General features: G+C 42.7%; 1 protein-coding gene across 3 annotated transcripts in view; it reads left to right on the forward strand.

Annotated features, from left to right (window-relative positions):
* Positions 1–793: 793 nt before the first annotated feature.
* Positions 794–17396, forward strand: part of GNB1L (G protein subunit beta 1 like) — a 28839-nt gene continuing 12236 nt past the window's right edge. The window contains exons 1-5 of one of the 3 annotated variants that reach the window (XM_066603481.1): positions 794–814; positions 3218–3342; positions 5614–5739; positions 7297–7453; positions 15332–15430. In XM_066603481.1, coding sequence (XP_066459578.1) covers positions 3227–3342; positions 5614–5739; positions 7297–7453; positions 15332–15430 — 498 coding nt within the window. In that variant the 5' untranslated portion in view covers positions 794–814; positions 3218–3226. Of the gene's footprint in view, positions 819–910; positions 931–3217; positions 3343–5613; positions 5740–7296; positions 7454–15331; positions 15431–17396 lie in introns of those variants that run through there. The other 2 variants (XM_066603482.1, XM_066603483.1) reach the window with 2 other exon arrangements.

A 17396-nucleotide genomic window follows, 5' to 3' on the forward strand; every position in this document is an offset into this window, starting at 1 on the left:
TTTACATCTATAGATAGATAAGATACTAATATGATCTCATCAGCTATTATTATTAATAATCATCTTTATTTGTATAGCGCCAACTTATCCCGCAGCATTTACTGTAAAATGATGACGGTGGTAACGACCTCCTCAAGCACCAACAGCCTAAAAATATCGTAGACACATTTATTTTTTTCACGGATGCTATAAAAACGTCCAGCACGTTCCGGACAGTTGCCAACCATGACTGTAGGGGTGCCGGATCACTCAGGAGAACTGATACCATGTCTGAAATCAAAAACATTACACACAGAAGTTTTTCTTTTTTTGGCTTATCGGTTTTCGTTAGTTCTTGTATGTGGCCCAAGGCTACTGTTCAGTCTGGCCCAGGGACCCCAAAAGCTTGGACTTCCCTGATGTACACCAGTCTGTGAAGGGAATAGGAGGTATGAGGGGTCCTTCATCACTGCAAGGGTCTCACATCACATATAACTGCTGTGTACACAGTTGCACATATGTGCATGCACACACACTGCTACAAGATGACATGGCTAGTACATGCATGCACAAAGCTCTTCCATACACAGCTCTGCATGCTCGTTACATGGTACACACAGTCCCACTCCCTCAGGCTGTATTTGGGCTGCACACCATATACGAGCTCCATACTGCAGAGCTTAGTAATGAGTATCACCGGCAACACAGCGCCAAGGACTAAATTTATGCCCTCTGCTCACGTGAGCTGCAGACGAACCCCGCCCACACACTGTTCCCTCTGTCATGTGACCGATCACGTGGTGATGACATCACGGCAGGTCCTTTTTTTCCTGTAGTAGGTACACGCTGTGCTGTTATTGTGGGGTCTGCCGTACAGGACGGGGGGCTGTATATGATGTCCGCACCCCACCACAGTAGTTGGGGGCCACCGCTGCTGTATATAATGTATATGTAGCTTTGTTTCCCCCCGTTCTGCTTATAAGCCACATCCAGGCTGTCCCGTTTCTGCGCCGGTTTGGGCGGTCTGAGCGGTATTTTTCAGCGGTACCATTTAACCACCATATAATGTGCTGACATATTTCAGGGGGGGTTATTTTTACAGCATTCATCCCAAATGACCTGTAGCGTCATTCTGTTACTATGGTGACGGCGATAACAAGTTTATATTGGTTTTTTTATTCTCCCTTTAACAAATAAAATTTTTGCAACTAGAATTCGGTTTTGTCGCCACATTCTGACACCCAGAACCGTTTTCCCCCTCCCTTTAAAACTATGTTAAATGCTCCCCCCAACGCTAGTTATTGAGTTTCACGTGTTTTAGGCCAGACTCACACCAATGTATGTGCGTTGCGTGTGACGCCTGAAGAATTTGTGCGTGCAATTCACAGTGAGAACAACCCATTGATTTCTGTGGGCTCGTGCACATAAGCGTATTTTGCGCAAACAAATACGCCGCATGCTCTATTTTCCTGCAGATATTGAACTAATCGCCCATTTCAGGGAATAGGAGCAAACCTTCACATGCAAATAAGCAATGTCCGCTGTGTACATATGTGGCGTTAATGCGCTTACCCCCGTGTGACACCGGCCTTAGCCACACGGATTGTGAGTGGATGCAGGAAATCAAGCCCAGGGCCGTGTAATCCCATAGGGAAGCGTGCTGGTAGTTGGTGGGTCCTGTTGACAAGCTCAGTGAATATGGGGGTATGTTCACACATGGCAGACAGTCTGCGGGATATTACTACACATCAATGTGGATGAGATCTCGGGAAGTGTCACCCATGCTCTTTGGAAGATTCTGCACTGTGCATTGATGTGTGCGGGGGGTTTACATTTCAGGCATCACCATTTATGAATAAGATTTTCAGTACGAATTTCATTCTTTGCAATGGAAAGGGTAAAAGCTGCGCAAATCCACAGCATTTCTGCGCCAAAATCCATGGCAGAAATTCCACCACTTAGTGCAGATTTTGCAGCGGCGGAAAATCCACAGTGGAGCCACCATGTGTGGCTTTACCTGAACGCAGCCCTGTTATAGCGTGCCACAGGGCAGTTGGTGACGGCTCTAACTTGTTCCATTTAGCTGGGGTTATTATCTGTATGCTTCCTACAATAAAGAGCTCAGCCATAAAGTGAGACCCCATGAAGTGAGACCCCCCACAGACCCCTTTTCCAATGGAGTGTTAATACTACAACCTACAAAGAGGGTTTAGACAATTGTTAATTCCAAGTTTGTGCCACCGGTGGTGAAGCCGCTTACCTGTTCCAACATGACTGTGCCCAAAGCAAGAGCCATATAGACATGGCTTATTGTGAAGGAAGTGGAAGCCGACAGTGAGTCCGACCTTCTCAACCAACAGAAGTGCCTGACCTCACAAATTCCCGCAGACATACTACAAAATATTGCGGAAAGCCTTCACAGAAACGTGGAGGCCACAAAAGAAGACCACGTTTTAGAATGGGATGACCAAGAAGCTTATATAGGTGTGCGGTTAGGTGTGCACACAGTAGTATTGGCCCTATAGAACGCATATACATGGGAGCTGGGGAAATAATGGATGACGTGATTACTGACATCTATGAAGTGGAAGGGCCTGTAAGCAGCGCCATCTTTTTACACGCCTCTTGAAGTGCACATCAGGCAAACCAAAAAAAGTGCCAACATACGTGGTAGAAGGACGATGGTTCTATTTCCTGACTGGTATCACAGTAGAAGTTGCCTAGTTCAGAGTGTTGCCATTTCATTTACATGTTCTTGTTCAGTAGTATAGGAACAGTCTGGCAGTCATCTATGATGGGTTTTTCGGAGGGGGTAGATGAGTAAAAGACCAGATGAGTAGAGGCAGAAACTTGTCAGAAGGTCCATCTGGATTACCTGAGTCCCTTCACCCATCCACATATATTCAGAGTGCCCACCGCAGCATGGAGAAGCTTTACGGCAGCCATGACCATCCATATCTGTTCTGTTCTGAAGTGTGATAATGGGGTATTTCCCATATTTGAGTGTCTTCAGACAAGGATCAGTTCACATTGTATTTGGTCCGTGTTTTATGGACAGTGGTATGAAGCTCATTTAAACCTATGTATCTGTTTAAAAAGGCAACGTGCTAGATCAAACAGTGATGAAATACCGATGGCGTACAGATGTAATGTCATTGTAACAAGTCTGTACTACAGACGTGTGACAATACACTCCTGTGAAACTGGCCTTATAGTGACTTTAGATTTTTCTTCTTAGATTCTGAAGATGACTCTTCCATCCCCAGATCCGAAATTTGACCTTAGAGGTATTGGTGCACAAGTCAACTGCCTACACTTCAGTTGTAATGTTCCAAAACCATGTCAACCACTTCTTTTTTCTGGGTGAGTAATAACAAATAAAAAAGTAATTTTAAATCTGACTGATACCCAATCATATATAATAGGGGATCGCACTGATTCACAGTTCTATGCCGTTGACACATTAGCAGTTTATTGGAGTTGGGCTGCTAGGGCTATGCTTCCTAACGCCCACAGTCTCTTTGAATGAGGTTGTGAGGCAGCATGCATCCATTCATGTCTCCAAGAATGAGCCCCCGTCCTTGCATGACCCCCATGATTAGTCCTTGCGATTTAATGTTGTATCTGCTCCTCCATAGTCTGTATGCTGCATGTTAATTTTCTTTAGGCAACTAAAGAAACTGTTGTAAAATCTTTCAGATTAGACTCATCCACATTCAACTTTTTAAAAACGGTTTATGCATTTACCTGCCGTAAACTATAGAAACAGTTTCTCATCTTGGCTACGAAAAGTCAAAATGGGTATAGCCTTTTAATCCCTTGAGTGGCACACCCAGATTTTTTCCAGGAGGAGCTCCACTGCCCATAGTGATATAGCCCATGTATCACTATGGGTGCTGCAGAGCACAATGCCGAGCACAATGCCACAAGCTGTGGCATTGTGCTCTGCCTGCACAGTCCCACAGAGAACAGTGCAGGACTTTGAAAAACAGAAGCAGGAAGGTATTGCCGACCTGCACTGCTTTGTTTACAGGCTGCCATAGAGACCATCGGCTTGTCAGGAGCCAGCCGATGGTCTCTGTGGCAGGGAGAGCTTGTGTTTGGCTGTGAGAGGACAGCTAGGCACCAGCTCTTACAGCAGAGATCAGAAAACCTCCGACATCTGCTGTGTTAACCCTTTAAATGCTGCAGTCTGTCATACGACTTTTTGATCGCTTTTTATTGCATTTTTTTCTGGGAGACAGGGTGACTGAAAAGGTGCAATTGTGGCGTTCTTTATTTTTTTTTCGGACTACGTTCACTATGTGGGGTAAATAATGCACCACTTTGATAGATTGGACTTTTACGGACGCGGTGATACCAAATATGTATTTTTCTTTTATGATTTAGATTTTTTTATTACAGATATGGCAAAAGGGGGGTGATTTAAACTTTTATTCCTTTTTTTTTTTTTTTTTTTTTTAAAGTGTGAAAAAGTCGTGAAAAAGAAAAAACCTTACAATTTGGTATTGGCATAATCGTACTGGCCTGTAGAATGACTTTAATATATTATTTATACTGCTCAGATAATGCTGTGAAAAATAAAAATAAAAAACATGCCAGAATTACAGATTTTGTTAATCTTGCCACTAGAAAAAATGAAATAAAAAGCGATCAAAATTTTACATGTTCCAAAAAATTAGATAAATGAAGACTGGAGTTCATCCCGCAAAAAACAAGGCCTTCTAGAGCTCTGGTAATGGAAAAATAACATTAATACAGCTCTTGGAATGTGGCGACACAAAAGCAAACCTTGAAGAAAAAAAAATGTTTTAAATGTACAAAAATAGCAAAACACAAAAACTGTATAAACCTGGTATCGCCGGAATGGTGTGACTCAGAGAATAATGTTATCACACTATTTATTCTGCACGCTGAACGCCATAAAAATGAAATCCAAAAAACTAATGGCAGGATTTCTTTTCTTTTCCCCCAATCTCCCTACAAATGTTTTTTAAAAAGTTATGCAATACATTATATATACCCAAAAATGATGCCATAAAAAAGTACAACTTGTCCTGCAAAAAACAAGCCCTCATATGGCCGTGTTAATGGAAAAATGAAAAAGTTATGGCTCTTGGAACGCGACTGAGAAATTAGTTGAAATTAAATGATTTGACCATTTAAAAAACCTGCCCTGCTGGGCACGACAGGGTGGTAAGAAACCCGCCACTCAAGGGGTTAAATTACTACATGTCCTTTTAAATTCTGTTCTGTATTGGTTACATATCCTTATCCTCAAATGGCTTCTCGGCTGTTTACATAGTCTACACACGGCTATGGGAGGGGATCGTGAATGGTGAAGAAGTTTTAAAATACTACTTTTAGTGAATGTGTGTCTTTTTTTTCTCCTGCCTGCAGCTTCCTGCACTAATTGTAAAGTAGCCCTGTACAACAGGAATAGAGCAGCCTAGAGGAATAAAAAAATACCCCTAATAAAAGACGTATTTGTAAAACATCATGTGAATAGCCCCATAATTATTTATGTACTGCTTTTATTATACACACTCCTGGCTATATAGAAGCAAGCATTACATTTTTTAATATAATAATATATCTTTAATTTCATTGTTTTTCTCCCATCCTAATATGTAGGTCTTCCATTGGAGAGATTCATGTGTGGAATCTAAGTACAAGAAGAGCAGAGAGTGTGTTGAATGGACATGGGGGCAATTCTGTCTTCTGGATCCATACACTTCCTGATAGAGAGAGACTAATGAGGTAAGAAGCTAGATGAGAAATAGCATTTATTACTTTAAATGTTCCCTCCCTTTAGGATCCACCGCTTGTTTAAGCTAATTAAAACCCCATCGTGAACACAGGAGAACCCTGGTGCTTATTTAAATTACATTGGTATCCAGTAACAAGTTGTATGAAGTAAAGTAACATCTAGCAGAAACTTCATGTATATCAAGAAAGTTTTCCCATCACTTAGAACATTTTAGCTGATGTAGGAAAAAAGGGCATGGCTTTCATGTTGCTTTCCTGACATTGTTCAGTAGCTTGTGCAATATCCCTCAATAGATATCTATCTTCCTGGTAAGTATGGTTCACCCTGCACTGTGATTACATCCTGGCATAGCAGGCAGCATTACTCTAGTATTAGTAAACGTGTGGGACTGTCTTATTTACTTGGTGCGTCGTTTCACACTATTGATGGCTGTAGAACTTTTCAACTTAATCGTTAGACAAAATTCACAGTAGCAGACGTTAGAGATAAAGCAAACACCACAGAAGGGATGGTCTCAGTCCTCTACAAACAACTAAAGTCTCAATTCACAGAAGAATCTCCATCCCAAATGAGGAGTATATGGAAAGATGACATGGGTCCCATAGCACCAGAGCAATGGAAGGATGTTTTACTAATGTTTCCTGAGCCATCTCTGAGTAGCACACAGCGTATATCACATTTGTATCTGGGAGGGTACATGCACACGGGCTTTAAAAATGTTGTGGCCGAGATTTTCAGGCACAACTCAGGTCAAACAGTACTTGGGTATCCTGTCTATGTGCTGAACACCACAACCCAGGTGACAGCATAGCCGTATTCATTCCAATACAAAAAACCGGAAACAATTCAGTGTTTTTGAAAACCCATTGAGATTTTCAGGCACAACTCAGGTCAAACAGTACTTGGGTATCCTGTCTATGTGCTGAACACCACAACCCAGGTGACAGCATAGCCGTATTCATTCCAATACAAAAAACCGGAAACAATTCAGTGTTTTTGAAAACCCATTGAGATTTTCAGGCACAACTCAGGTCAAACAGTACTTGGGTATCCTGTCTATGTGCTGAACACCACAACCCAGGTGTCAGCATAGCCGTATTCATTCCAATACAAAAAACCGGAAACAATTCAGTGTTTTTGAAAACCCATTGAGATTTTCAGGCACAACTCAGGTCAAACAGTACTTGGGTATCCTGTCTATGTGCTGAACACCACAACCCAGGTGTCAGCATAGCCGTATTCATTCCAATACAAAAAACCGGAAACAATTCAGTGTTTTTGAAAACCCATTGGGATTTTTCACTATGTCACAGATGCAAAATACAACATGCTGACCTGTTAGAAATACAATGGCAGTGCCCAAAACTAGAGCGATACAGGTGAGAAGGGATATGTTTAAACACTTTCTGACTTTCGCTCTATGCATATGGCAGAAGTTTCAGGGATTTGTATGGAGCAAACTCGGGCTGAGCCTGCTCCATATGCAGCTGTGTTATACAACAATGTCATGTAAGAATTAATATGGACCTCCATTCTTCTCTTCACAGTCAGGGTAGAGACCTACAGATATGTACATGGAATTTAGCAGAAGGAAGGAAAGAAGTGACGGAGTCTATACCTGTCGGTAGTGTTGGTTTCTGTAATTGTTCTCTATTGAACACTGAACGCTCTCTACTAGCAATGCCAGGAATAGAAAGCTCCCAGGTAAGAAATAGCCATCTTTCTTGTCTACTTATGTTATAGTAAAGGAGCCTGAATATATGCTTCATATGGGCAAATGTACATGGTAAAAGTGATGTGAACCCCTTTAATTACCTTTATAGGGTTACCAGCTGTCCAGAAATTAGACAGTACGTAAGACTAGGGTATTTTTTTCAGTGTTTGTGAAAAAAATATGTCTGATGTTTTTTTTTTTGAATTTTTTTTTTAGGCTGGTAGTATTTAAGTAGGTCATTGTGATTATCATCATTTCCCATCTGTTGCATTGGGGGACACAGCTGAAAACTAGCTATACCCCTCCTGCAGGCACTAAGCTAAACATTTTTAGCTTGGTGTCCATAGGAGGCAGACCTCTTCCTTTAGCTGGCCTTTAGTTGTTGTTCCATCTGGATTTTTAGGAATACAGGACTGGCATTAGACTCTCCCTGTAACCCCACTGAAGAGGAACAGAAGTGCTACAGCTAAGTGCTATATCAGTCCTAAGTGAGCATGCAAGCTGAGTGAGTTTGCATGGTTGTCTTATAACTGTACTGTGCCATAAGTGTGACTTGGGATTAGGGACTTTAGAAAAGTCATTTGCATTTAATTACTGTTTATCTATTTTAAATTTTGCATATACTACTTTCATCTAATTTATCTGTACGATCCCCAATTAGAATGTGCTCCATGACTGACAACGCCGTCCAGTGCACATCTTGTGCCATGTGTGCAGTCAGGTTAAGTAGGCAGTTAGAAGGAGGGGTAGAGGGAAGCGATCCAGGGAGGCTAGTCCTGAACTATCGGCCTAAGGGACACTGCTCTGTCCTGGTTCTACTCCTACCTCTCTTACCGTTCTTTCGGCGTCTCTTTCGCTGTTCCCCTTTGGCTATCATCATTGCCTATCCGCTCCTCTTGGCAGATAATATGCAGGTGTCTATAGAAGTCTATATGCCCGTGTCTGTCTTCAGCTGCCAATCAGAGCTGACAGGCAACGATGGCTGCCAAAGTCGCACAGTGCTTGGGTGAGTCTCTAAATTTCAGATATCAAAGAGGGACTCAACACCCAGACTCCCACTGATTAAAACTTTTCACATGTAAAAAGTTTTTTTTTTTTAAAGTTCAGTTTCCCTTTAAGAAACGATACCCTATACCTGTTTCATTATGAGAAATACAAGTATTTGCTAATAGGGACATGTCATGAGTGCTACAGCATCGATCGATCACACATGAATATATATCATTGAAATTTTAGGTTTTTTTTTATGAATACGAGTGATTAAAATAAATTCTACATTGGTGTACCCAGGTATATTTGTGGTCGTCATTGATTTTCATTAATTTGCTCCAATAAAGTGTAAGAGTGATAACTAAGTGCAAACGAGGCCTTCCAAATGTTTTATAGCCTTTGATACACAAGTTTATTTCTTCCTGTCTTAGGGCTTGAATTGAGTGGTAACAAGTACTTTCTGGCACCATCACTGTCTAACATATCCTCGCTCTGACACATTAAGGATGAGATAGGCATCTGATCTCAGGAAGTCTTTATGCTTGGCTTTTGCCCAATAAATGATTAATTTTATCTGTTAGCCTTTCCCTTGAGTTATGTGATATGGGTAGAGGCTTATCTGTTTACGACAGTAATTATGAGTTACGCACCATTCTATCTTTACATCGCCAAATGCATTTATAAAGATTAATAATTTGCAAACGGGCGTGCCTTTCATTCTTCACTTCTCCAACTACACAGGAACATTACAAGCCTCTGGCAAAGCTAGTGATCATTTCTCTTAATTAGTAATGATACAAATTCAAGTTTGAAATGACTTTTCAATAGTTAGACATCTGGCTGCTACCTGATCAATACTGAACACACAGTGGCCCTTCCTAATGGAATAGTTGTAAGCCATGGACTAAAAAGTGTTCGTCCAAGACTGTTTCATGCTCCGGATAATGGCATTAAAAATATACATTTTGATTGTGTTTACATTTTAAAACTCAATTTAGAAAGTGTCAATGCCCCCAAATGGTTAAAGGGAACCTGTCACGTGGAACGTCTGATCTGTGGACAGCAGGAGGAGCTGGGCAGATAAATAGTTTTGTGGGAAAAGATTCCATATAACTTTTTAAAATTTCTTCTCTTTCTGGGAGTGGAGGTCCAGTGGGCACTCTTATCAGGGAGTGACAACCTTTCTTGTGTGGCAATCACTATGTAGGATGATAAATGCCGCTGTGTATCCATCGGTGTTCCGCTGTACAGGAAAGTGATGTGTACCGGCCTGACAGAGGCCAAAAGTGGGCACAGTTGACCTCCCCGGGGTGATTGAAGACTTATGAATACGTTTTGGTGTATATGACAGGAGCATAATGTAGGGCTGGAACACTGTGTGCACAAACACAGAGCCTTACATTATCCAGCATACGTGATACTGTTACCTATAGAGTCCATTTCTTCTACTCTTGCAGTAACCATGTGGGACTTAAGGCCCATTTAGACACAACGATTATCACTCAAAAGCCGTCTTTTGAGCGATAGACATTGTGTGTAACTACACTGACATCATGCAGTTTTTGCTATCCCGTCACTCAGCGTTGTCTTTCAGCATGCTGAAAGATGATGATGAGCCTTATCAGGGATTTACAGTGGGATACAGCTGATGCCATTGTTTCAGCTGTATCCCGCTCTCTGATAACGGGTTGAGTATAAAGAACAGAGGGGTCCAGCTTTGTTCTCCATACCTGGCATGGAGCGCTCGGCTGTATAACAGGCAGGCGCTCCGTGCAGAAAACATGTAGATGCAGAAGACAAGCGGGGACACCCTGCTTGTCATCTGCATCCTCCGCTCCGAGCGCCCGCTGTATAACAGCTGGGCACTCGGAGAGGGGGAACAGCTGCATGCAGAAGACAAGCAGGGACACCCCGCTTGTCTTCTGCAGCCTCCGCTGGCAGTGCAAGGTGATCGCTCATCTTGCGCTGTAAATGACACAACAATGATCGCTCAAAAGTCGCTTGAGCGACATCTTTTGAGCGATTAGTGTTGTGTCCAAATGGGCCTTTAGATGTTCTTTTAAATGGGATTTCCTACCACTTACACTTGGGGCATACTCATGGGAAGTTCAGGTCTAATCGCAGGTACATACCAGAGATAACTGCTAAAGCCAAGAGGATAACCTGGTCTCTCCTGAATGAAGCCAAGCATGACCAATGGGAGCCCCATTCATTTTGGCAACTGATGGGGGTCCCAGTAGTCAGAACATATACTGTTTTTACATTTCTGGCATATACTATAATTATTCTATAAGTGTAAGTGATAGGAAAACACTAAACATTTCATAGATTGTTTCTGCATAGAAAATTTCAAGTGGATCTGTCATTGAAATAAGCTGCAAACTATATGGTCAGCATATTACAGGGACAGGTCCATTCTTCTTTTAGCTAAAATGGCACAAAAAGTACAATTTTACATAGGGAAGAACATTATCTTTCTGTGCAAACAGTTTATTATTTTTGTATCATTTCCTTTGTGAACTCACAATTTTCGCAATGTTCGACCCCATGCACACTAGCGTATTTGGGGCTGTGTGCTGTCTGCGTTAACCCACGGACAGCACACGGTCCCATTATAGGGCTATGACAACATGCACATTGACATTTTTCATGTAGACTATTTTGTTCTGCATGAAAAATCTTCTTGCCTGGATATTTAATGGATGAGAAATAGGATGCATGTCAGTGTGCGGTGTCTGTGTAAATTGGACTGCACACGGACTGGTACTTGTGTGCTGTCTGATGTGAGCTGCGTCTGAGCCTCTCAGAACGGCAAAACTCTAGAACTTTGGAGATAAAGGAAGAAAAACAAAACCGGCTCAAAATCTCAACACTCTAAAGAAAGCAAAGTAATTTTTGCAAACTTTATCATACTGAATCTAGATAAGTTTTATTTTTCCTAGTTTCATTACTGCTTCCTTCCCTAAGATAGTTCTACTTAATTAGAAGAACTTACTTCCAAAACTAGTGCTACACCTGTCCATAGGTTGTGTATCTTGGTGCAGATTAGCCCTATTTGATTAAATGCTGCAATACCAGAAACAACTCATGGAAAGTTGCGGTTCTAATTGTTGATGAAATAAACCAGGTTTTTCTGTTCCCTGAGAACCTGTAATTTTTTTTTTAATTACTGTAGTTGGATTTACATGTGACCGTACTTGTATATTCACCTTTGAACACTGTTGAGTCACTTGTCCCAGCTTTAACATAAGGAATCGAATCCCGTTGGGTAAAAAGTCTTAAATCGCAAGTAATTTTTGGTTTTGGTTGGCATGTTGTCATACGCAAACACTTGCGTTGCGGTTCTAAGACTGCAGTGCATTTAAAAAGTTCATATTTTTTGTAGGCCATGTCTAGAAGCAGTCCCTAAAGATTTTCCTAGAATTGTTTTCTTGCCACATAAATGCCACACTAGAGCAACTTATAGTACATGTTCTGTGCAATTCCGTTCACTAGTACATTCTGAAGTTTTCTTTCTGTTGGAATAATACTACCATTGAAAAATACAACTCCCCCCACAAAAAGAAAGCCCTCATGTAACTATGTTGCCCCAAAAAAATGAAAATGAAATAAACTAAAAAAATGGTAGAGGCTAAACTACTTGGGGAACGCAGTAAAAAAAAAAAACGCAGAGGACAACACCAAAATGCCCCATTCCCCATGAATATTTATATATAAGCTGTCAAAGTTGTATGTATAGGATCTACAGTATAGGTAAGTGTTCCCAGAGTATATTTTTTAATATGCTGTCGGATTCCACCAGGGAATTCTGGTACTGCTGCTGCTGAAAACGGCATTGTGATAAAACCCTGATCGGAAAGGAATCAAACCATTCACTTCCATTAATGACACTGACACAACTTTGTGTCCGTTTTACAATGGTTCCGTTCTTCTCCATTATCCTTGAAGTGTAGAATAAACACAACCCCGTCAAACTAATAGCAAAGTGGTGTCAGTTTCACTAATGCAAGTGAATGGTTCCATTGATTCTCGTTTCAGGGGTTCCTTCGCAATGCGGTTTTCAACAGCAGTGATGGAACCCCCTGACGGGATCCAACAGCATAGTGAAGGACGCCGTGGGAACACTCCCTAAGGGTACCTTCACATTTGGGTAATCACTGTTGGCTTGACGCAGCAGAAAACGTGTGGCAAATCCGCAGTGCCCAAATCCACACCTAAATAGTGCAGATTTGGCCTGCTTTTTTAATTGCAAAGATCCTATGGGATTTTAGCCATTTTATATCAAGGGTTGAAATCCACAGAATAAAATAGATATATTACAAATTTAGAATCCGCAGTGTTTTTTAAAACATTGAGCATTTGGTAGGAAAATGTATGGGTCCATTTAACCCCTTGAGTGGCAGGTTTCCTACCACCCTGTCGTGCCCACCAGGGCAGGTTTTTTTAAAATGGTCTAATCATTGAATTTCAACTAGTTTTGCAGTTGCGTCTCAAGAGCCATAACTTTTTCATTTTTCCATTGACATGGCCATATGAGGGCTTGTTTTTTGCGGGACAAGTTGTGATTTTTTAAACAGGGGGGAGGAAAAAAAGAAATGGGGAAAAAAGAAAAAAGGGGCCATGTCATTAAGGGGTTAAATAATGTATTAACTTCCTTCTCTGGGTCATTACGACGCACATGGATACCACATGTGTGATTGTATTTTTGATTTTTTACAAAGTAAAGGGAGACAAGTTTTTTTTTTATTTTTTTAATAATTTTGTAACTTTTTTTTTTTTAAATTTTTTAAAAATTTTTTATTTTTTTTTGTCCCTTTAGGGGACTTCCACAGGGACCCATCAGGACCCCTGATCACATTCCAGGGGTCCGATGGTGACAGCCCTTTACATGCTGCAGTGACAGCCCTTTACATGCTGCAGTCACATAGACTGCAGCATGTAAAGGGTTAACACAGCAGAGATCGGAGGTTTTCTCTGATCTCTGCTGTAAGAGCTAGTACCTAGCTGTCCTCTGACAGCTAACAACCAGCTCTCCCTGCCACAGAGACCATCGGCTTGCTTCTGACAAGCCGATGGTCTCTATGGCAACCTGTAAACAAAGCAGGACATTGCCGATATGCCGGCAATATCTTCTGCTGGTTTTTCAAAGCCCTTGCTTTGTTCTCTGTGGGACTGTGCAGGCAGAGCACACTGTTACAGCTTGTGGCATTGTGCTCTGCAGCTCCCATAGTGATACATAGCCCGGAAATCTTCCGGGCTATGTCACTATGAGCAATGGAGTTCGTCACGGAACTTTTCCGGGCGTGCCACTCAAGGGGTTAAAGAGGATTTTTAAAATCTCCTACACAGACCTTGTACAATAAATGCTGTGGGATTTCTGCAGCGGCTGAAGTGTATATGCTATGCACATGTCGATATAGCAAGAAGTAAAATAATACCATATATACAATGTGCAGTGCTATATAAAGCAGAATATACAGATGTGTGTAAAGATATACCTCACAGCCTATAGATTACAGCCGGTGCTGACACATATACAGTTTGCGCAGCCCGCACCTATCTATATTAAGATAGCATAGCTGGAAGCTTAAAGGAGATGTCCCGCGCCGAAACGGGTTTTTTTTTTTTTAAACCCCCCCCCCCCCGTTCGGCGCGAGACAACCCCGATGCAGGGGTTAAAAAAACCACCCGCACAGCGCTTACCTGAATCCCGGCGGTCCGGCGTCTTCATACTCACCTGCTGAAGATGGCCGCCGGGATCCTCTGTCTTCATGGACCGCAGGGCTTCTGTGCGGTCCATTGCCGATTCCAGCCTCCTGATTGGCTGGAATCGGCACGTGACGGGGCGGAGCTACACGGAGCCCCATAGAGAAGAGGAGAAGACCCGGACTGCGCAAGCGCGGCTAATTTGGCCATCGGAGGGCGAAAATTAGTCGGCACCATGGAGACGAGGACGCCAGCAACGGAGCAGGTAAGTATAAAACTTTTTATAACTTCTGTATGGCTCATAATTAATGCACAATGTACATTACAAAGTGCATTATTATGGCCATACAGAAGTGTATAGACCCACTTGCTGCCTCGGGACATCTCCTTTAATTCAAAGGTGAGTGACGCGAACTAGGCTGCTACTGGAGCCTCCTGGGCTATCCACCCTTGTGAGTCTCACATACCATGGCGCCCTTCTGCATAGGTGAAACCTCCACGTGACACTGGGAGAAGGGAGGAATTGGCTGTTTGTAGCCCTATGACTCCGGTTTGTCATTGTACTGCTGACTGACGTCACTCGGGTAGGCAGGGATGTGTCCCTTCCCTGACATATCAAGATGACCTCTCTCCGCCCAGTTTCCTTTTTCGGCCCTGGGCTACATAGGAGGACAAACTGTATAGTGCAGGAGGCTAACTGTATAGTGACCATACACAGTGGCGGGCGGCCCTAATCTTCTGCTAAGGTTCCGGCCCGCCCTTGGTAACCGAACAGCCTCCTTTAAAGTTTAGTTACACTTTTAACCAGGAGTTGCGAGTACCCAGAGAAAAAGTAGAATGGAAAGATTTGCACCTCTTTTGTATTTTGGACCCACTCCTGGTTTTGGCTTCCAAGTACCGCTCAGAATACTGCCGTGTGAAAGTGGACTAATACCATAGGTACTGTTTACAGCATATGTTTCTTCACTCTTGTTTCTATGTGCAATATAATGGAGTAATTATATTATGTAAGAGGAAGTTTCATAAATTATATGATTACCACATTATGATTAGGTAGTTTGGTAATTATATATCTTTGTCTATAAAACGTATAAACTATGAAGGGAGGACATGCTGTTTCTTTTGCTGATATGAATTTTCCTTACAATGTTAATTTCTATTCCATTTTACAGGTTTACGTTATGGACATGGAATCAAAAAAGATTATAAGCTCCATGACTCCTACAGCAGATTGCCGATGGGGAATGGCGATGTGCATGAAACTTTGGCAGGTTGGCTTTCTAGTCATTGTCAGTAATTGATCTGTTCAAATCTGCTATAATATGCCAAGTAATGTCTCAGCTACAAGTAGCTACTTAAAGGGAACCTGTCACCGGCGGAGAGCACCATAAAATAAGTTATATTACTCATAGGGCTGGTTCCCAGGAGTGCAAGGAGATTTTTATTCATATACTTACCTGCCTTCCGGTGCGCACGCTGTCAGCCCTGAAGTTCCCCAGGTGAACCGTTTAGGTTCACATAAATTTTATTGAATACAGGTCTGACAGTGTTTTATTTCAACGTCAATCATTGAAAAATCAAATAGAAACTTTAAAGACAACTGTATGAATAGAAGGGGGGAAGGGAGAAGAGGGGAGGGTTCTGGTGGAAGGGCATGTAGGTCCTGTGGGTCTTAAAGGGGTTGTCCCGCGAAACAAAGTTGGGGTATACACTTCTGTATGGCCATATTAATGCACTTTGTAATGTACATTGTGCATTAATTATGAGCCATACAGAAGTTATTCACTTACCTGTTCCGTTGCTAGCGTCCTCGTCTCCATGGTGCCGTCTAATTTTCAGCGTCTAATCGCCCGATTGGACACGCTTGCGCAGTCCGGTCTTCTCCCTTCTGAATGGGGCCGCTCGTGCCAGAGAGCTGCTCCTCGTAGCTCCGCCCCGTCACGTGTGCCGATTCCAGCCAATCAGGAGGCTGGAATCGGCAATGGACCGCACAGAAGACCTGCGGTCCACCGAGGGTGAAGATCCCGGCGGCCATCTTCGCAAGGTAAGTAAGAAGTCACCGGAGCGCGGGGATTCGGGTAATTACTATCCGTTTGTTTTTTTTAAACCCCTGCATCGGGTTTGTCTCGCGCCGAACGGGGGGCTATTGAAAAAAAAAAAAAACGTTTCGGCGCGGGACAACCCCAAACAATTAATGTGTGGGGTTCAGAACTTACATTGGCTCCCACCTTCTCTTCCCCTCTGCCTCGTTTACGCTTGAGGTTTGCGACAGAGGAACTTGTCGCGGACCGATTCTAGGATGTGAGGGGTGATTCTCCCTTCAGACAAACAAATCTTAACCAACATAAGACAAAAAAAGGGGGGAGATGGGAGAGGGGGGAGGAGTGGGGGTAGGGGGGGTGGAGAAACAAGAAGATCTGATGCTCATGTCCACTGGGTGCCGGTATGGATGACGATTCATTGCAGAGTCTTCTCCTTCTGTTATTTGTCCTGTTTCCTGGTTCAGAGTGAACCTTGGTCTACCCATCATTTAAGGTTGTCTGAATCTCTAAATGCTACCCAGGGCTGCCATGTCCTATGGGTTGCTTCCCACTCTTTGGGGTCGACAGCTCCCAGTTCGTCATATCTCATGAGGGTGTGGAGTTCCTCCACCCACATACCCCTAGTGGGGCAGTTGGAGAGCGCCAGAACCTCGGAATGAGTCTTCTCACTGCTATTATGAAATATCTTAGTAGACCTGATTTAGCGTCTCTCACCGAGCCCGGGAACAGTGAGAGTATGGCAAGTTTTGGCGTCATCGTCACCCTTGTGTGGTTGACGTGATTGTAGAGGGATGACTAATAGGATGACTTTGTAAATATTTTGTGAATGTGGATTGCATATTTGCTGTAGGCTTTCTGCAGCAGATATGCGGCAAACTTGCGGTGGCCACATCTAGCGGTGCGGATTTTGTAGCTGCTTTGCCACAAATTTCAAATTTTACATTAGAAAGATTGAAATCTGCAGCCAAATCCATAGCAGAAATAGACAGTCAGAATCTGCAGCATATTTCAGATATACAGATCCTGGACAAAATTTTTCAGTTCATGTGGACAAGGTCTCACCCACATGGCTTGTATAGTATATGCTGTAAAATCTGCTGCAGAAATTTCACAGCATTTCTGGCGTGGGTGAAGGCACCCTGACTGAATCACAGCCGGGACTACAGTCCAAGTCTGCAGTCTCAGTTCTGCCAGT

The sequence above is a fragment of the Eleutherodactylus coqui genome, chromosome 5 (genome assembly GCF_035609145.1).
Source record: "Eleutherodactylus coqui strain aEleCoq1 chromosome 5, aEleCoq1.hap1, whole genome shotgun sequence".
Lineage (NCBI taxonomy): Eukaryota > Metazoa > Chordata > Amphibia > Anura > Eleutherodactylidae > Eleutherodactylus > Eleutherodactylus coqui.